The sequence below is a fragment of the Marmota marmota genome, unplaced genomic scaffold (assembly GCF_001458135.2).
Source record: "Marmota marmota marmota unplaced genomic scaffold, marMar, whole genome shotgun sequence".
Lineage (NCBI taxonomy): Eukaryota > Metazoa > Chordata > Mammalia > Rodentia > Sciuridae > Marmota > Marmota marmota.
Genome location: NW_026000093.1, coordinates 29,559,012 through 29,580,879, shown reverse-complemented (window position 1 = coordinate 29,580,879; position 21,868 = coordinate 29,559,012). Strand labels below are relative to the sequence as shown.

General features: G+C 39.0%; 1 protein-coding gene across 4 annotated transcripts in view; it reads left to right on the top strand.

Annotated features, from left to right (window-relative positions):
* Positions 1-21,868, top strand: part of Tpd52 (tumor protein D52) — a 107,364-nt gene that overhangs the window by 30,577 nt on the left and 54,919 nt on the right. Inside the window, exon 1 of one of the 4 annotated variants that reach the window (XM_048783095.1) lies at positions 10,719-10,765. The exons of the other annotated variants lie outside the window; for them this stretch is intronic. Within the exon in view, the coding sequence (XP_048639052.1) occupies positions 10,738-10,765 (28 nt within the window). The 5' untranslated portion in view covers positions 10,719-10,737. Of the gene's footprint in view, positions 1-10,718; positions 10,766-21,868 lie in introns of those variants that run through there. 4 annotated transcript variants of the gene reach the window in all.

Genomic DNA, 21,868 nt, shown 5'->3' with positions numbered 1-21,868 from the left:
ATGTATGAAGACACGAATGGTGAATGGTGTGACTCTGCTTTGTGTACAATCAGAGACATGAAAAGCTGTGCTATATATGTGTAATGAGTTGAATCGCATTCTGTTGTCATGTATAACAAATTAGAATAAAAAAACAGTATAATAGTAAAATATTTTACATGTTGTGATGATGAGCCTTGTTCTCTGAAACTTGGGATTTAGTTGTGTGTGTGTGTTAGATAAATATCAGAATCAAGGGATCTATCAGGTTATATTCAGGATTCCTCCACATCTGAGCTTTCTGGGTGTTGGTATGGTAGGGTGAGAAGACTAGGATCCAATGGCTAGTGTTTTTTTTTTTTTTTTTTTGAGAGGGAAGGGTACTGGGGATTGAACTCAGAGGTGCTGTGCCACTGAGCTACATCCAGAGCCCTTTTAATTTTTTATTTTGAGGCAGGGTCCCACTGGGTTGCCCAGACTGGCCTCCAATTTGTGATCCTCCTTCCTCAACCTCCCAGATCACTAGAATTACAGATATTTGTCACCGTGCCTAGAAAGTGGTTACTTGATTGAGATAAAAATGTGTTGGGGTTAGCTAGGGAAGTCAGTTAGTTAATTGTGGGAACTGAGAGGTGAAAATGACACTTCCTGTGTAACCACTTTTCTTTACCAAAATAATGAATCATTTCAAATGTTCTTGACAGGAGGCTTTGAGTGATTTCTGTTTATCAACTAATCGCTTCTGGAATTTTTGAAAACATTATATACATCTAGATTAGGAAAGATTTTAGAAAAATTAAATTCATTGGATCTTGTGGTTGAAAGTAATGTGAATGGCCCATCCTGTGCAGGTTTCTATCTGAGGAATGCATCCTTCTAACATATCTGTTTGATATTTCTACATACCGTATTTGTATATATCAGTCAAAAGAGAAGTCATTAATTCCAGGGATCCCAGTTCTTTAGTTTCTTCATGTTGAAGATTAGGCTTCATATGTCTCAGTTTTCTGGATTGGGTAACTGTATTACTTATCACTGTTTAATAGATTATCTCAAAATTTAGTGGCTTAGGCATCAAATATTATCTCAGGAATAAGTTGGGAATCTTGGATTGAATTATCTGGATGGTCTGGCTGAGGGTTTCTTATAAGACTGCAATCAAGTTGACAGGGCTGCATTCAATGGAAGGTTGCATGGGCAAGAGGATCCTCTTTTAAGATGGCTCACTTACATAGCTGTTGGCAGGAGACCTGTGTTCCTCACTGTGTAGCTTTCTGCATGGAGTTGCTTGAGTGTTTGCATGACACACTCTCACATCAAGAGTGAGGAAGAAGGGCTGTGGATATAGCTCAGTTGGTAGAGTGCTTGCCTGGCATGCATAAGGCCCTGGGTTCAATCTCTAGCACCACACACACACACACACACACACACACAAAGAAGAGGTAAGAATAGAATGTCTTTTATGATTTTACTTTGAAATATGTATAATATACTAAGTGTATTATATATAATCACGTATATAATCACTTCTGTATTTTATTGGTCACACAGACCAACCCTGATACAGTGTGGGAGGGTGTACCCAAGAGTGTGAGTACCAGCAGGTGGGATCGCTGGGGCCATCATGGAGACTGGTCACCATAGCAGCTGACTAGATGATGGCTATGGTAATGTTTCAGGGGATGTTGGTGGGATCTTGTGGTCTTCCTGAGCACAGTTCAACTTGACTGTCGATGATGAGTTGAGTTTGGCTGTGCTGAGTTTAATATACAGTTGTGTGTTGCTTAATAGGGGTATGTTTTGCAAAAGATGTCTTTAGGTGATTTTTGTTGGCCTAATACCATGGAGTGTGCTTGCACAAATATAGATGGCATAGCCTATGGCATACCTTGACTAAATGGTGTGGCATGTTGCTCCTAGGCTGCATCGTACAAGAGAAACTTAAATGCTTAAAAATTATTCTTCCTTGGTGTGTATTGACTGTTCTCTTCCTCTTTACCCGGCTTCCTCAAGATGTACCAGCAGTTCTTTTCCTTTTTAATGTTAGTGATACCAGCAGTTTCTGGACTCCAGATTGAAGAATGGAGACAGGGTCTGCAGCAATCCATTAGAATAGAGGTGGTGGTGTGATCTAGGCCTGTGGTAGGAGGAATGGAAAGAAACAAAGCCGAAGGATTTGGTTGTGCACTAGCTGAATTAGTGGATGGGACCAGGAAGTAAAAAGTATAAATAGGGTGACTGCAGAGAGTGCTGTGTGTGTGTGTGTGTGTGTGTTTATGTGTGTGTGTGTATGTCTGGGACTTGAATCCAAGGGCATTCATCACTGTGCTACATCCCCAGTCCATTTTATTTATTTATTTTGGAGACAGGGTAATTCTAAATTGCTGAGAGTCTTGCTAAATTGCTGAGGCTGACCTCAAACTTGCGGATCTTCCTGCCTCAGCCTCCCTAGTTGCTGGGATTAGAGGCACGTGCCACCATGTGATTATGTTATTAAGAAACCAGAAAGAACAGAAAGGAAAAGAGAAAAGAATATCTGGTTTTGGAGGGAGAGAAGTAAAATTCAGTTTAGATTTTAAATTGAAGGGAATGGGTGTTATCCACCAGATGGTTTTACAGGAGATTATGACCCCAGATGGCTATAATGTTCCTTGATGTTACTCTTTGAACCTCTTGCAAATCAGAGGGTATAAAGTTCTTACCGGTAACATCTTGAGTTGGTCCAGAAAAAGGGATTTGTGGTTTATGGAAGAAAGGTAGAGAATAATTTTTCCCCCCAGTACTGGAGGTTAAACCCAGGGAATCTTTACCACTGAGTTACATCCCCATCCCTTTTTATTTTACTTTGAGACAGGGTCTTGCTAATTTGCTTTGGTGAACTTGTACTCCTTCTGCCTCAACTTCCTGGGTAGCTGGGATTATAGGCATGAACTACTATGCCTAGTAGAAAAAACATTTTTTAAGCACTAAGAATTGTTACTTTTGAGTGTCATACTTATTCTTCATAGCAATTATAAAAAGTATGTTGGTTACCCTAGTTTTAAAAATATAGGAAAAATGGGACTGCAGTTACCAGCGGACCTGTTCAAGGTCACAGAGCTAGTAGATGTGGGAGCTAAGATTTGCATTCTACACTCAGTTTTTATCAGTAAATCAATCTTCTTTTTATATCAGCATCAAAGGATGTCATGGCTAGTTGAGTTGCTAGAATCAGAACATTACAAAGGATATGCTCAGAAATGGCATGTGGACCCCAGGAACAAATCTCCTGTCATCTTTTGCCCTTCATTTCTTTAGCCACTAGAGGATGTCTTCATGTGGTACTCTTATGTCCCAAAGGGCACTGTTCCCTCCTGCTATTGAGGCTGGAGACCGTATTTCCTTTTGTTAATCAGTAAGAGGTAGTAGCGAATAGCAAATGGAGGTCTGGCTTCAAATCCTATCCTTAAAAGCCTCTGGCACTGTTCACTCCTCTTCCCTCTTGGTCCTCTCCAGCCTCACCCTGATATACTGTAAAACCAGAAGGGACAGTTCTGTGTGGCTCCCACCATTGATTGTATTATGTCAGTGTGGAAGAGGGAGGGTTGGTTGGCAGATAGATTTTCCCACAGGATCCTAAATCCTCTCTCGCAAATAATATCAATCACAATTTCCAATAAGTAATTCTGGAACATTTACCATATATGGAAAGATTTGTGGACACAGAAAGAGTTAATCCTTTATAGTAACTGAATTAGATTTAAAAAAAATTTTTTTTAGTTGTAGATGGACACAATACCTTTATTTTATTTATTTAGTTTTATGTGGTGCTGAGGATCGAACCCAGGGCCTCACATGTGTTGGTGAGCACTCTACCACTGCCATAACCCAAGCCCCTGAGATTTTTATTGTCCCACTTTTTTTTTTTTAAGTTGTCAATGGACCTTTATTTTACTTATTTATATGTGGTGCTGAGATTCAAACTCAGGGCCTCACTTATGCCAGGCAAGCGCTCTACTGCTGAGCCACACAATTCCAGCCCTATTGTCCCACTTTTATTGAAGAAGTTGGTTTCACCAATTTATACATTTAGTAAGTAGTAGATATTTAGCAGCATTTGCATCCCTGGGGTTTAAGATTTTGATGTTCTGTGCTAGGATGCTGAGTTGTCTCTTCACATGAAACCTCTTCCAAACAAAAGCCATTTCATCCATAGCTAGTCTTACGCCATTTGTTTTTGATAGCTGCTACGTGGAGGAGCCATAAGGGGATATATGGTTGAGACAGCCAGTGGTTCTCCTCTCTTAAGAAGGAATCTTCTTGTAGGTATTGCTGTAGGGTTCTGAGTTCTAAGGAAGACTAAACGTGGCCACATCTCAACAATGTTGGGTGAGGGTGGAGGAAGTGAACTGCTTAATAGTGGCCCAGGGACTCTATGAAAGCTACCTGATAAATGTACCACTATACCTGGCAAGTTGCGCTGAAGTCTTGCCTAAGAGGAGTGAAGGGCTTAGGAGACATACTGATCTTTTGAAGACACCAGGATATTAGATGAGATTAGCATTTAAAAGGGAGTCTCAATTATTCAGTGTACCAATTAATACTTGAGGGTGTTCATGTGCCAGATATTTTGCCATGAAATGTGTTTACTGTGATTAATAAAGCAGGTTTATCAGTATAATAATTTATTAGTTCCAGAGGAATATACCTGACAAGCAAATGGAGTCATTGGTGAGTTTGCTTCCCTTCTGTAGGTGGCCAGTTTTTACTGGCCTCCTCATCTTAACACCAGGCTTTGTTCTTGACCCTCCTCTCAATTTTCTGTCCACACTGGTCCTGTAGGTGATCTTACTTAGTACCAGGGCTTTGAATACCATTGAGACACTGACTCTTCAAGCCAAAACTTCACCCCCTCCCAACCCCCCAGTTCCCAGGATTCACTGTTGTGGGTGGGAAGAAAAAATAATTCCCAGGACTTGGGAGAAGACTGGTTAAACCACTTTCCCCCTCCATTACCCTCTTTTTAAAAATGTTATTTTAAGTATGGTTAAAATTGTTCCTCTTCATTAACAGAAGCATGAAATCAGATATTTTATTTGCCAGCCCTTAGGCAATACTTAGTGTGTTGATGACTCTTACTGGGTAGAAAATGTCAGGATTTATCTTCTTTGTGGGTTGGATTAAGGGTGAGCTCTAATGTTGAGGGCAGGTGAGGTTGGTTTCTATAAACAGTCCATCCTGGAGCTATGCATCTTAATGTTTAAGTCATTCCAAACAATGTTTCTTCAAGCTATAAATGTGAAAAAAATTTGGCTAGTGTATTGCTGGTGATTTCTGGTCTCCATCTTGTCCATCTCAATTTAAGAAGTAGCTAAAGCTCCCTACTGTGGGCAAGAGAAGTGTCCTGGATGGAGGGCAGTGTGTATCATGTCCTGAAGGTTTCATAGCTCTTTGTAATACTGCTCAGTGACCAGGATGGTGTAGTGTAGTAGGTGGACTGCAATGGGGTTGGTAACAGAGGCCTAAGAGTCTTGTGTGCCTCATTAAAGAAGTAAATTTGGTCCTAAGGGCCATGGAAGGTCTTTGTTTATAACCAGGTACTACAAAGTGAGTTAGAAGTTGGTTTTGTTTTTAATAGAACTGGGGATTAAACCCAGGGATGCTTTGCTACTGAGCTACATTCCCTTTGAAAAATTTGAGACAGTCTCAGTAAGTTGACCAGGCTGATCTCAAAGTTATGATTCTCCTGCCTCAGCCTCCCTAGTAGCTGGGCTTACAGACATGTGCCACTGTGCTCGGAGAGCCAGTTTTTAAAAGTAGTGGCGCACGCCTATAATCCTACCATCTTGGGAGGATTGCAAGTTCAAAGCCAGCCTCAGCAAAAGCAAAGCGCTAAGCAACTCAGTGACACCCTATCTCTAAATAAAATACAAAATAGGGCTGGGAATGTGGCTCAGTGGTTTAGTGCCCCTGGATTCAATCCTCAGTACCCCGCCCCCCCCAAAAAAAGATTTTCCAGCCTATGATATCAATGTCCTATGCTTTTATAGGTTGAGTATCCTTTGTTTGAAATGCTTGGGTTGCTGCCCTCCCCTTCTCTTCCTCTTGTTAACGTACGTGAAATCAGCTGTGCAAACTGTGGCACATAGGTGGTGGTTCTTTAGTGGTAAATAAAAAACAATAACGAAACGTGCAGATAGAATACAAGAGCAGAGAAAACCTACGAGCACTTGGGTGTGACGCAGCTGACAGATCTTGGCGTTGGTGTTTGTGTCACGTAAGACTGGTTGTTAGTTTTACAATAATAACAACTATTTAAAATTTGTTATTTTAAAAAAGTCTTTGTGTTTGGAGGCAGGCAGATATAATAGTGGTGAACAACCATGAATATCTTCATTATTCATAAACTCGTATGCCTAATATATATAGATGAGAATGAGGAAATGTCAGAATGGACTCCTGCTTATACATTAAGTTCTTGAAAATGAGTGAGGATTATATTACAACATTGACCTTCAAGTTACAAGTCAAACACACTTTCCAAAGGCCCTCGGTACCTCTCTAGTATTATCTAATGTGTCGCTTTCTTTCTTCTGTTCAGTTCTCCAAAGAGGTCTGCTCTGTCTTCCCTTCCTTACTTTCAGCTCTGGTCATTAGACTTCTCCCTTCTGTGACTTTCCTGACTGCTGTTGTCTGCATCCCGTCTCCTCCTGCTTGCCACTGGTTCGGCCTTCCTTATCTTACCGGACATTTCTGTTTCGTGGGGGTGCTGTTGCCCCATTCTTCTTCTTGAACCTCTATTCCCAAATCTTTCTGGTTGAACTTGTACAGTGTTGCTCATACTTCTTGGATCAGTTCTTCAAGATGACATTCTCTGTCCGTCCTTTAAAGTTCATGGTTCTGTGTCTCCCTGGGTGCATTCTGTCAGAGCTTAGGCCTTTCTCACAGTTTTAGCTTCAGTTTTATGCTCATGATTTAGAAACATGTTCTTTGGCTGTTCCTCAGCATCCCAGTCTTATTTCCAACTGCTCATGTAGTATATCTACTTGGATATTCCTTGAACTTGATCAAATGAAATTCAGTTTTCTTTAAACCTTCTTAACCTTTTGCATTCTTTTTTGTTTGGTGACACCACTTTCTAACCAGTCTTTTGAGAGTCATACTTTTCTCTTTTTTTTTTTTAGCTTCTGTGTGCAGTAGTTTAGTGTGTAAATTTTATCTTTTGAGTCTTTCTCAGCATTCACTTTACTCCTATCATAAGCCACCAAGGATCCCCCCACCAAAACCGCACCCACTCGTGGAAACGTGAGAGCTCTCCTAGCTGGTCTCTGTCTCTGGGTTTGGTCTCACCTGATCCTCCAGTCACCAGAGGCACTCACCTAAGTGGCTGATCCCAGTGTGTCACCTCTCTGGCTTCTGGTCTCCAACATATAGGTACTTTCCTTGCTCCCATCTCCACTGCCCTTTGTCCGGAGCCTCCTGGTACCCTGTGTTTGCCTTCCCTCTGCTCCTGTGCCCCACTGCTCTGGCCCAGGCTTGCATTTTCTGCCCTTGGGTAAAGCTCAGCACTCTCAGCCTGGCAGGGAAGGTTCTCCAGACCTTACTTTCTAACCTAGATAATTTATTCCTGTTCTTAGAATGGACCTGTCTTTGTGTGTTGTTGTCTATTCAGCCCAAATGCTGCTTCTTATTCAAATGCTGTGCACTCCAACCTGGCTTAATCATATTTTTTTCTGTTTTGTTTTGAGATGCAGTGTATTGCAACAGATTTGAAAGCCCTCCTCAGGGTGTAAGACTTGATACCTGGTTCTCATGAGAGGACTCCCCTGTGATTTTAGCTAAACTAAATGAATGGTTTGATCTACAGTGTTCTCATGGATAAAATGGCAGTGATGGTATAACAACATCGCCTCAGAATTTTTTTTTGAAGCTATGAGTATATTGAAAACAAAAGAGGACTCTATAAGGTAGAAATAATAAACTGATAAACATAATCCTATAGTACTTATTATGTAACTAATAATAATGGAAAAGGAAACTTTCACCTATGTCTTATTACTCATAGCTCTAGGACCTCTGCCATAAAGAAAAAGGACAAATTCAGGGCTGGGGTTGTAGCTCAGCGGTGAAGAGCTTGCCTGGCATGTGTGAGGCACTGGGTTCCATTCTCAGCACCACATAAAAATAAATAAAGGTATTAAAAAAGAAAAGAAAAAGAAAAAGGACACAGTCAGACTGGATCCCTGGTGGTACCTCAGGCTGAGAGTATGAAGGGAGACAAAGGTGGCCGGCAGTGCAGGCTAGGGTCATAAAGGCTGGGTTAGGTCTGGGATTGGATTGTTTTGGAGTTAATTACAGGTATTCGAATAAGAATGTAATCTCAGTTAGAATTTCTTGTAGCAAATGTACAGAGTTTAGGGGGAGATAATTATAAGATATTTCTCGAGTGCCTTTTGAGGTTTCATAGGATTAGCTTGTACGGTCTATTTGTATGCTTGACTACTTCCACACAATGTACTTGTTAGTTTTGCACTGTGGCATTTGTGAGGATTAATGGCTGCATTAAGAATAAACCCAAGACTCTAAGAGATCATTGTGAAAACATTGTCAAAATCCCCAGTCTCTGTGGCCATAATCTTTTGATGGAATTGAGTAATGTGGCTTCTTATCCTTTTCGGAGGAGGGTCTTGTCCTGTCATGTTCATTGGGGACTCCTGTCATTCTTGCCTTTTCTGGACTTGTGAAAGGGTGGCAGTTTTGCCGCATTCATCTTAATCCTTAGTTTTACATTGATTATTTGTTCCTGTGAAAAATGATAGAAATGTTGACTCCAGTTGTCTTGGCAAGATATATTTGCAAATTTGTATGGGTAAAGGAAGAGAAAACCAATATAAACAAATTTTGAATTTTTATTTTACTATCAACATTATATTTAAAGATGTGTGGCAGTTGAAGAAAGCCTGCTTCATTCTGAACTATTTTTCTTAGATTTTAGATTTTTCTAGCTAAAATGATTATAATAAATATTTGTTTATATTGCTCACTAGAGAGGATCAAACACTTTACATACTAAAGCTGCATTTCACTTCTGTACATATATTGCATTTTAGTACCATCAGTAACTTCCCGAATCAAACTGTAATTCAGTCCACACATGATTTTTTATTAACTGGTCCCCTCCCACCATCTGTTTTAGAAATGTATTCCAAGGCCCCCAGTGGATGCCTAAGAGTATACATGGTGTCAAACCCTGTATGTGTTGTTTTTTTTTCTGTACATACAGTCCTATGATATAAATGATTTATAAGTGAGACACAAAAATGGGGAAAAAGGCATACTCATACATTGCTGGTGGGACTGCAAATTGGTGCAGCCAATATGGAAAGCAGTATCCAGATTCCTTGGAAATCTCGGAATGGAACCACCATTTGACACAGCTGTCCCTCTCCTCAGTCTATACCCAAAAGACTTAAAAACAGCATACTACAGGGACACAGCCACCTCAATTTTTATAGCAGCACAAGTCACAATAGCTAAACTGTGGAGCCAACCTAGATGCCCTTCAGTGGATAAATGAATAAAAAAAAAGCGTCATATATACACAATGGAATTTTACTCAGCAATGAAAGAGAACAAAATTATGGCATTTGCAGGTAAATGGATGGCGTTGGAGAAGATAATGCTAAGTGAAGTTAGCCAATCTCCAAAACGCAAATGCCCAATGTTTTCTCTGATATAAGGAGGCTGACTCATAGTGGGGCAGGGAGGGGGAGCATGGGAGGAATAGATGAATTCTAGATAGGGCAGAGGAGTGGGAGGGAAAGGGAGGGGGCAAGGGATTAGCAAGGATGGTGGAATGTGATAGACATCATTATCCAGCATACATGTATGAAGACACGAATTGGTGTCAACATACTTTATGTACAACCAGAGATATGAAAAATTGTGCTGTTTATGTGTAATAAGAATTGTAATGCATTCCGCTGTCATTTATTTAAAAAAAATTAAAAAATAAGTAAAAAAATAATGTGGCATTTATACACAATGGAGTATTACTCTGCATTAAAAAATGACAAAATCATAGAATTTGCAGGGAAATGGATGGCATTAGAGCAGATTATGCTAAGTGAAGCTAGCCAATCCCTAAAAAACAAATGCCAAATGTCTTCTTTGATATAAGGAGAGTAACTAAGAACAGAGTAGGGACGAAGAGCAGGAGAAGAAGATTAACATTAAACAGGGATGAGAGGTGGGAGGGAAAGGGAGAGAGAAGGGAAATTGCATGGTAATGGAAGGAGACCCTCAGGGTTATACAAAAGTACATACAAGAGGAAGTGAGGGGAAAGGGAAAAATAATACAAGGGGGAGAAATGAATGACAGTAGAGGGGGTAGAGAGAGAAGAGGGGAGGGGAGGGGAGGGGGGATAGTAGAGGATAGGAAAGGCAGCAGAACACAACAGACACTAGTATGGCAATATGTAAATCAATGGATGTGTAACTGATGTAATTCTGCAATCTGTATAAGGGGTAAAAATGGGAGTTCATAACCCACTTGAATCAAAGTGTGAAATATGACATATCAAGAAATTTGTAGTGTTTTGAACAACCAACAATAAAAAAAAATAAGTGAGACACAATTAAGTTTAACAACAACTAATAATAAAACAGAACAAATATTATAATATACTATAATAAAAATTATTAAAAAAATTATTAAAAACTTAAAAACTAATTTAATTCTAATTTTGTTTTTTTAGGATGTTTTCGAATTATTATTCTATGTATGCTGCAAAATATATAAACTCAGGTCTGTTTTAAACATTTTCTATCACTCGTCTTTTAACATTTTTTTATAATAGATTAAATTATATGTAGTCAAATTCGTTAGTCTTCTAGTAACTTTTGAATTTTTTAAATCTTAAATCATCTATACTCAAATCATAAATGTAATATCTGATAGGTTTTCTAGAATTTTTCTTGTATAGATTTTCTAATGTTTATGTGTAAGTTTTTTTATTCCATCATGAATTTCTGACTTAGGCTGGAAAATGATTTCTTTTCTTCACTCATATAATATTTTCATATATTAGTTATATTTTCATATATTAAATTACTTTGTAGTCATGGAATTATTTCTGAATTTCAGTTTGTTTCTATATTTTGTTTATTTTGATGCTAGCATTGTATCTTTAAATGCCATATAAACTAAAGCCCGTATTCCTTCAATTAAAAAAAAGTTTATATTTTCTCTTACATATTGTTACATATCTGAAACAAATTTTATGTGACCAGCAAGGTATTAAATAAAAATTGAAACCCTCTTTCTTGAACCTCTCCCTTGTTCCCTTCTTTCCTTTCCTGGGATTGAACTCAGGTCCTCATGCATGCTAAGTACATGCTCTACCACTGAGCCCCATGACCTGCCTTCTATCGTTTCTTTTGTTGTATGTGCTTTTGGTGTCACATCTAAGAAAACATTGCATAATCCAGGCCATGTAATTTATGTCTGTGTTTTCTTAGAATTTTATAGTTTAAGCCCTTACATGTAGGTCTTTGGTTCTAAGTGTGTGCTTTGAGGAATGGATCCAATTTTGCACTTTTGTGTGTGGATAGCCATTTTCCCCAACCATTTTATGAAAAGTCTATTTTCTTTTTTTAAAAAAATATTTTATTGTTGTCAATGGGCCTTTATTTAATTTATTTATATGTGGTGCTGAGAATTGAACCTAGGGCAAGTGCTATTCCATTAAGCCACAACCCCAGCCCATGAAAAGTCTATTTTCATCATTGGATCATCTTGGCATCTTGTAAAAAGTCAATTGACCTTAAATGTGAATTTTGCCTCTGTACTCTTAATTCTTTTCCAAGGATCTGTATGTCTTATCACTAGACCCATGTCCTGTTCTCTTGATTATATATAGTAATGTGGCAAGTTTTGAAATTAGAAAGCATAAGTCTTCTAATATACTATTTCTCAAGATTATTCCAGCTATTTTGGCTATTCAATTTCCACATGAATTTTAGGATGAACTCTTAAATTGCTGAAAGGAAATCAGCTGGGATTTTGATAGGTATTACATTGAATCTGTCAAGTGATTTGGAACGCCATCTTAACAATATCATGAGATTGATGCGCCACCTACTGCGCAACAAGGCACCTCCATCCTAACATATTAAGTCTTCAGATCCATGGGTATGGGGCATCATCCCACCCATTTAAGCTGTCTGATTTCTTTCAAAAATATTTTATAGTTTTCAGAGTATCAATTCTGCTTTTCTTTTGTTAAAGAAAATTTGCTGTTGCAAATAGAATTTATCTTAATTTCATTTTCATATTATTCATTACAATTGACCAGATACTTGACAACTTTTGTATATTGGTCTTACTTCCTGTAAGCTTGCTAAACTTGTTATGTAGTTCTAATAGTTTTTAATGGATTCTTCAGTTGTTCTATATATGAGATAATGTTATCTGTAAGTAGAGATTATCTTCTTCATTTACAAAACAGATGCCTTTCATTCACAATAGGTTTGATACTGAAGGTGAAAGTGTTGTGGTATAATCAAGGCACTCTAGAAAGAGAGGGATACATGAATAAAGGCACTGCGGTAGGAAAACAGAAAGTTGAGGAAATGCCATCACCCTCGATTTCTGGGTCTCATTTAGTGGAATTAAAGTTAAAGGTCAGTTAGGACCCAGTTTTGGAGTGTGAGGAATCCCTGAGAGGATGTCTGAATTTTATTTATAAGTATTGGAAAGCTACTAAAAGTTTTGAGCTGGACACTGACAAGTAAGTAATCCAACAGATAGATTTCTGTGTGTCAGGTACTGTTGTAGGCACTTTGAGGTATGTCTGTTTTTTAGTTTTTTTTTTTTTTTTTTTTTTTTGTGGTGCTAGGGATTGAACCCAGGGCCTGTGCATTCAAGGCAAGCTCTCTATCAACTGAGCTATATCCCCAGCCCAACTTTGGGTATGTCAATGAGGAAAAAAGGAAAAAAAAAGGAAGAAAAAAATTCCTGCTGTTAGAACTTAATGTTGGGGGAGACAGACAATAATGAAGATATGTAATAAGTATATCACATAATATATTAGGTATATATTCCATTATAAAACTAAATAGAGTGGGGCAGTGAGGTTGGTTGCACATGTAGGGGCTTTAAGGTAAAGAACATAGTTGTGTGATTTGAAACAGGTGGTCAAGGTAGAGTTCAGAATAAAGGTGGCAGATGATAGAACCTAGTAGTTCATCAGGGAGGACAGTCTAGAAAGCCAGGGGTGGTGTTGCGTGAGGGGGCAGGTAGGTGCAGGCAGGCATGTGCTGGAGTATTGTATGACCTAATGTGATGCTTTAGTTTTGCAAGTGGAATTCCTTTTCCACTTGGTTGTGTATTTTTATACCTTAGCAAAGTCTAGCACTTAATTACCCTGATAAGCTCTACTTTGTTTTTTAGACTTAAGAGAAATACGATTCTTAAACTGTAGGTATTGTTTACTACAGATAGGGTTCAAGTGTTTCTCGAAGTGTACTCATGGACTATCAGTATCAGAATCACTTGGGAGCCCAGTTACAGATCCAGATATCTGGGCCCTGTCTTGGGGGCAGAGCCGGATGGTAATTAACACAGGCTCCAGAGAGTCAGCCTGCGTTCAAATCCTGGATCTGCCCCTTACTTGGTGGTCTTGGGCCAGATATGTAACCTTTTGGCACCTCTCTAATGATACTATCTCGTCCATAAAATTGTTGTGAGATTAAAATGCTATGAAGTGCTCAGAGCACTGCCAACAGACAATGCCTTGTCATTACTAAGTGTTTGATACTGTTGTTTTGTTTTTATTGATGCATGATCTCTGAAGATGAGACAAGTAATTTTCAGACTCAGCAGTGAACCGGGTGGTTCATTTGGCCATGTGCAATGGGGTATGCATTATTGCTACTTCTAGAACTACAGTAGTATGGTGTCTTTGTTTTAATATGAACCAACTAGTTTTTAAATTTCCCAGATACAGTGGTTTATTTAGCAACTGATGCCATTGTTGTGGTGTGTATGACTGCTAAGCATGTTGTGCTCATTTCCGACAACCCCATGAAATAGGGAGATATTGGCTTAATTTTATAGGTGAAAAACCTAGGTTCATGGACGAAGTGACATGGCCAGTGAGCTATGGAATGCCATGGATATTTTATTTTTCCTGACTCCAGAGCATCCACTCCTTCCTTGATACTGTCTTCTACTTATTATCCTTTGAATCTTGTAAATGTGTACTTTATAGTCAGATGTGTTTGTTCAAATTTTTCCCATACTGATAAAACCCTCATTGGTCATGCTTTATTAGTGGTGAGTCACATCATCCTATAGGATTGAGAACTTAAGAAAAAATATATATATTTTTTGGATCTTTACAAGTGTGGTGAAATAGCACTGAAAAAACCAAAGTATTTTTTTCCATTCTCACGGTCACTCAGTCTACCACAAAATGCTTTTGTGACCAAATGTGTGTGAGCTTTTCCCACCCACAGATTTTCCAAGTAGCTCTGCAGTGGACACAGGCCTGGTGTCCTCTGATTGAGTTCATTCTGACACTGTGTACCTGGAGGTTGCATGATTACACAGGCTGAGAGCTCAGTCCTCTAAGACACTCTCCAGCTTCAGATGCCAGTCCCAAGTCTGGGCCACTGGGGCTTCTGACTGACCAGCTCTGAATTGTAGTTCTCATAAATCTCCCTTTTTGGCTTTTAGTAATTTGCTTGAGTAACTAAAAAACAAAACAAACAAAAAACCTCAGAAATACTTTACAGATAATTTCCCATTTATGACAGAGTTTTCTCATGCATAGCCAGAGGGAAGGGATGCGTAAGATGAAGTCCATAGGGAGGGGCACAGAACTCCATTTCCTTTCCATCTGTGCCATGGTCCAGGAACCTCCCCCTGTTCACTTGTCTGGAAGCTCCCAGAACTTGGATCTTTTGGGTTTTTATGGAAGTTCCATTGTGTAGGCATGAGTGATTGAATCATTGGTCATTGTTTTATCAACCCTCAACCTGTAGCTCTTCTCTCCTTCCTGGAGATCAGGAGTAAGACTGACAACCCGCAAGTCACATGGTTGGTTTGCCTGACTACCTGATCCCTTCCTAGCTAGCTAGGGTCCCCCAGCCACCAGCAAAAGATAGCCCTCTGGAGATTCCAAGTAGTGTAGAAACTGTATGTCAGAAAAAGGGATGAAGACCAAATATATATTAATATCATAGTAAAATATTTTTGAAAGCTGTTCTATTTGCGAGTTTCCAGTACCAAAACTCACTACAAGGTGTTTTTCTGCCCCACCCCCAGTACTGACACACCCAGGTGGTAGACAGCCTTCAGGATGCTATCCAGCATTCACTCCTGGATATAGTCCCCTGATATGCACTAGACTAGGTTTAGTCTGTGCGTGACCAGTAGGATATGGCAGAAATGTTGGCAAGTGACTTCTGAGATGGGGTTATAAAAGACTACGGCTTTCATCTTGGCCTCTTTTTCTAGTCACTCTCCGGGGGAAGCTAAGTGCCAGGTTGTGAACACCTCTATGAAAGGCCAATGTGGGGAGAGAGAAAACCTCCAGCCAGTAGCTACCTGAGTGAGCTTGGCAGTGGCTCCCCCAGCTGGACTCAAGCTTGCCTGCAACCTCATGAGATCCCCAAGGGAGAACCACCCAGCTGAGCTATTCCCTGATACCTCGCCTTCAAATTTGTTAAGCAGCCTTGGTTCTAGCAATCCTCCAATTCCTGTTGCAAAATTACAAATTACACCCTTCTCCCAGCATTCTAGAGTTGCTCAGTGCTTGCCTCTCTCCTCTTCTTTTTCTCATAACATTTCATGTAGTTGCCTAATTTACTTCTTTATTATGCTTGTTAGCCTAGACCATCTGTGTTCTACCTGTTTTTCCACTGAATATGTTGTTGACTGCGTTGCTGTTGCTAAAACTTGAAAAGTGAATGTATCAGCGAAGCCCTCAGTGGGTGGCAGTACTCTGAGCAGCTTAGTGATGAAGTGTTTGTGTATGTGCCAACCTGAGTGGGCCACGGGTTGCCCAGACTTTGGGTCAAACAGCCTGGATTTGTCTCTGAGGATGTTTTTGGATAAGATGAGTGTTTCAGTTGATAGAGAAGTAAAGCAGACCTCCATCTCCATGTGGGTGGGCTCCCGCAATCCACTGGAGGCCTGAGGAGAATAAAAAGGCTGCGTTAGAGGGGAACCCGTGGGACCTTTCTTCACCTGTCTTTAGCTGGGACTGTGGTCTTTTCCTGCTTTCAGACTTTGACTGGAAATTAACATCCTCACCTCTCCTGGGCTGCTGGCTGGCCAACTACAGATCTGGGGATTTCTTAGCCTCCAGAGTGGCAAGATAGATATATCTCCTGCAGTGAAGTCTGACTAATATGGATGACTTAAGACACATGAGCTGAACATAGTCATTCTGAGATGCTGCATGCTGGGCATGCCTTCCCCTAGCAGCCCCCAGTGAACCTTGTTTCCGGTAGAGTTTTCAGTGATGCAGCTTCTAATTTCTGCTGCAGAAATGCTCTTGGTTTTTAGGGAGACGTCTTTCTTGCTTCTCATGCAGAGTAAAATCTGGAAGGGGAAGTCATTGTGAGTCATGTTTCGGTTTTTGTTTAAAAGTTAGAAATGGTGATAGAGAAAAATCATTAGGGCTCGGATCTGCGTATTTAAAGCAATGATCTTCCTATAAAGGTAAATATTACCATGGTTTCTGTTTCACAGCTTGTTTCTGTGTCATTTTGCCTCATCCTGTAGTTAGTGCCTTTTGATTTCCAGTTCTTAAAATGTGGAGGTCAGTTTTCTCTAGAGGATTACTTTCCTAAACCAAATCTTCTTATGGAGAATATGAATTTAGAATTGCTCTCTGTTTTGATCAACATGTGGGTTACGTGTTCAGCACACGCTTAGGGGAGCTGCTGGGGCCTTGTCTGCCTTCCTAGAAATCCATAGAAAGGAGCCAGGGCTGCCAGTGTTCAGTGTGTCATTGGTACTGAAGGTTATGTCATCTTGGTAGGCTGTTTCCACTGAATTTTTGCCAAAAAGGAAACTTAAGGATCAAGTATAGGCTTTCAACTTGGTATCCTTTTTCTATATTAACCCATTATGTCCATTGTCTTGTAATAGGTCATCCATAAAAGAAAACCTATACAGAAATTTAAAGGATAGCTACACAATTGCTCAATATGTTTTTATAGGATGATGGGACATAATGGTTAAATAGATAACTGTTCCTGATTAGTTAGTTTTAGAAAGATGTTAGATTACCAGTAAGTTTTGTGAAACACCTTCACCTGAGGTGGAAGGTTCTTTGAAAATGATACTGTTCTCTTGTAGTTTGCAGCATCTTTAACCTTTTTTTTTTTTTTTAAGAGAGGAGTTTATCTAGAGATGCTCAGGTGATTGTCTACTTCCCATTAATAATGGAACTTGCTAATAAAACTATCATTTCTTTATTATGAGCTTAGAACTTTCTTTCTGTGGTGAAGCCTTGACAATAAAAAGCCTGAGTAGTGTTGTTTCACTATTTTGGGTGCTTTCTCTTAGGCAGAGTAGGTGAAATGTGCTTATTTTTAAAATTAATAGGTTTTAATTGTTTTCGAGCAGTTTGAGGTACAAATAATTGAGCAGATAGTACAAAAATTTTCCTTACCCCTTAGTTTACCCTGTTAACATCTTATATTTGTCAGGCATGGTGACACACACCTGTAACCCCAGCTACTCGGGAGGCTGAGGCAGGAGTTTGATGAGTTTGAGGCCAGCCTCAGTAATTTAGAGAAACCCTGTTTTCTTAGCATGTGGGAGGCCCTGGGTTCAATCCCCAGTACTGCAAAAAACAAAACAAATACATTTGTATGGCACATATGTTGCAGTTGATTAATGTGATACATTATTAACTAAAGTGTGTGGTTTACATTAGGATTCACTCATTGTGTTGGACATTGAAAGGGTTTTGATAAATGTACATGACACAAACCCACCATTATAGTATCCTACAAAGTATGTATATTTCATTGCCCTAAAATCCCCTGTGTTCTACTTACCTCTCCTTTCTTCCTCTCACACCCGGGTAGTTCCTGGCAGCCACTGATCTTTTTCCTGTCTCTATGATTTTGCTCTCCAGAATGTCTTACGTTAGAGTCATGTGTATCTTTTTTCTGTCTCCATGGTTTTGTCTTTCCAAAATGTCAGATGTTGGAGTCATGCATATGTGGTCTTTTCACGTAGCTTCTTTCACTCATTCCCAGTGTCTGTCCTCTTGCTGATGCCTGTCCTTTCTACCTGTGGCAACCGACCTGGTCCTGCCTCTGCTAGGGGTTCTTCTTTACAGGAAACATTTTCTGAACAAATCTGGACCCAGATTTTGATTGTGTGATTTTTTTTTTTTGTTAGGTGCAGGGCAGGCTGAACTAAGTTGTCTGCAGGGCAGGCTGAACGAATGTTAGCTGCAGAATAACCCACATGCTCAAATGATTGTGTGATTTTAAGTACCGTTCCAGAAAGGGTACTTAAAATATTAACCACAAATATTCCTTAATCATAGTAATGGGCTCCTACCCTTTCCATTGTTCCATGTTGAACTTCTTATTTTGGTTTTTCTGGTATTAATTAATTTTAAAATGTAAATGTCTTTATGTGATTTTGGGATGTTTTTTATTGTGATAGAATGTGTATAACAAAATTTGCCATTTTAACCTTTTTATTTATATATATATATATATATATATATATATATATATATATATATATATACATATTTTTTTTTAGTTGTAGATTGATACAATATCTTTATTTATTTATTTATTTTTTTTTATATGGTGCTGAGTATCAAACCCAGTGCCTCACATATGCTAGGCAGGGGCTCCACCACTGAGCTACAACCCCAGCCCTTAACCATTTTTAAATGTACAATTGAGAGCATTTATTATATTCACAGCATTTGGAAACTATCATCACTATCTGGTTCCAAAACTTTTTCATCTGGGGATATGATCATTTTAAAAGAGAAATTTTTAAAAATCCATTTGAAGCTCTGTTTGGCTGAATAATCAGCTTATGCTAAATTCTGCCACAGTTAACACTCCCCAACTCTCAGTGGCTGTGGACAGTAATCTTTGTGTCTTCCTTATGTAGGTATCATTTTTCTTTGGCCACAACTTAGTCACATTGCCACATCTAACTGTAGGAGCCTGGGAAGTGTACTAGCTACGTGCATAGGAATAAGAGGAAATTGGTTTGGTGATTATTTAGCATTCTTAGTCATATTAAGTAAGATGATTAAACCATACTCATAATTATTTTGATCTTTCAGGGATGACATGGCAGTAACTGCATGGTTTCCTAGTTCTGGAGACTTTTTAGGAGAGCATTTTTCCACTTCATGCTCCCTTGTCATCCATACTTCAGTGATTGTATCCTTTCAACACTGGGAATGCTTCCTGGAATAAATAAAGTGATGTGTTGTTTTGATAAATACCCATTTGATAATAACTTTATATAAAACAGAAAAGGCCATAAAGAGCCTTTACAGTAATAAGTACTGTTATTATAGTCAGATAATTTTAAAATTTCAGGACTCTCCTCCAGCCATTGGGGTACTCTTGAATTTACTTGTAGCATTGGTGTTCTATTGTTGTCTTTAAGAAGGAAAGGATTCGGAACAAACTATGTTACGTGCATTTATGAATCTGTCAAAATTAACCCTACCATTGTGTATAACTATAATGTATTAATAAAAACATTAAAAGAAGAAGGAAAAGCTATGAAATTTGGAATTGGAGACAGCATCTCCCAGAGTACCAGGATCAGAGACAGATGCTATAAATTTTGACATGAGACTCTTATTTCTTAATAAAATTCAGCAATAGGCAATATTTGTGTTGTGTAGTTTTTAATGGTTGACCCACTGGATACAGCTAATTAGCTTAATACAAGATTAAAAGTGAGTTCAGCTGCCTGGCTATATGACTTGCTGGTATTTTGAGCATGTTTGGTATGCCTCAGCTTGCTGATGATTGAAGTTCATGGCCAACATTAATTTTGAGTAAGTGCCTACTGTTCTCAAGAAACTCCCACTCCCTTAGTAAAGTATTTCATCTGAATCTCCAGTTGCTGGGAATAGCTGTGTAAGCATTGTGGAAGTTTTTCCAAATTAAAATTAGGTTTGCCAATGCATTAATTCCTTTTAGGGTTCTGACAGTTGTGTTTATTATGCACCCCTATAGAGCGCTCTTTAAACTCAGTCAGCAAATTGGAATCATTCAGCTTGGACGAATCCTCTTTATCTTCCAGTAATCTCACCATGGAGACCATGGTGCTCTCAAATGCATTGTTAATACTCTTAGACAGAATGGCCAGCTTTCCTTCCCATATTACTGTTCCAATCTGTTTATTGTTATTATAATTCTAGATTTGAGGTAATTATCCATAGAAACACCTATCATGACAGGACATATCAGTTTGTCCTGAACTTGCTTCCTTTGTGAACTGTTGGGACAACAGGAAAACAAAAACAAACATCAAAAAGAAAAAAAAAAAAAACCTTCTTTGGCTATAAAGTCTTTTATCAAAAATATATATTTGAAAATGATGAGATTATGTAGAGTGACAGTCATGTGTCAAATAACATTTTTTTTTTTTTAGTGGGGAAGGTTTATTGGGAATGAACCTAGGGGTGTTTCACCACTGAGCTACATCCCCAGCCTTTTCTGTTTTTAATTTTGAGACAGGGTCTTGCTAAGTTGCTGGGGGTCTTGCTAAATTGCTGAAGATGGCTTTGAACTTGTGATCATCCTGCCTCCGCCTCCTTAGTTGCTGAGACTATAGGCGTGTTCGATGCCTGGCAACAATAATATTTCAATTAACTATTGCAATGCTTTGTCTCTGGGATGTTCTTGAAGGACTCATATATTGAAGGCTTGTTCACCATCCTTGGCACCATTAGGAGGTGGTAGAACCTTTAAGAGGTAGGGTCTACTGGAAGCAAGTCAGAAGTGGGGGGCATGCCCTTGAAGAGGATTAGGGACTCCTGCCCCTTTCTGTCTGCTTCCTGCCCCCCAGGAGGTGAGTGGCTGTGCTCCACCACATACTTGCGCTGCCATGTTCTGCCTTGCTACACTTGGACCCAAAGGGACCAGGGACTGAAACCTCTGAATCTGATCCAAAATAAATCTTTCCTCCTCTTGAATATCTCAGGTAATTTGTCACAGTTACGGAAATCTGACTAGCATAAGAATGTAAGACAGTGATCCCATAATATCATATCATAATATCATATCATCTAATGAAGTCATAATATTCTTAGTTCTTGTTAGTGCACTCAGTGATGTTCTCACAGTGACCAAATTATGTAATTACATGTTTCCCACGGTGTGTCTTCTGGTTATGTGACACATGACTATAGAGTTTGCTCAAGCTGTCATCCTCAGGAAACTTAGCAGCTGCTAACTAAAGCTGGGACAGCATCCAGAATCACCTCGAGCTTGTCTCCAAAGCAGAATCTCAGGTTCCTCTCCAGCCCTTCTCAATCAATCTATAGTTCAACAAGGTCCCCATGTGGTTCATGTGTGTGGCAAAGTTGTAGAAGTAGTGGTTGGAGAAATTTTACCTGAGCCTATAATGTAGGAAACCACTGATTAGTTTGAAGAGTGATCATAAAGTTTTTAAAATATGAAATTATGTATTTATTGCCAGCAAAGTTACATTTCCAACTGAGTTTTTATCAATCGCAGACATGTACACACACAATAACCAGACAAAATAATATTTTTCCCAACTAAGGGTTCATACTGGAAAGAAAATAGGCATATGTCCAAAAGATAATCAGAAAACCACAGAAATCTTTCCTCTTTCAATATGGAAAATCTTCTAAGG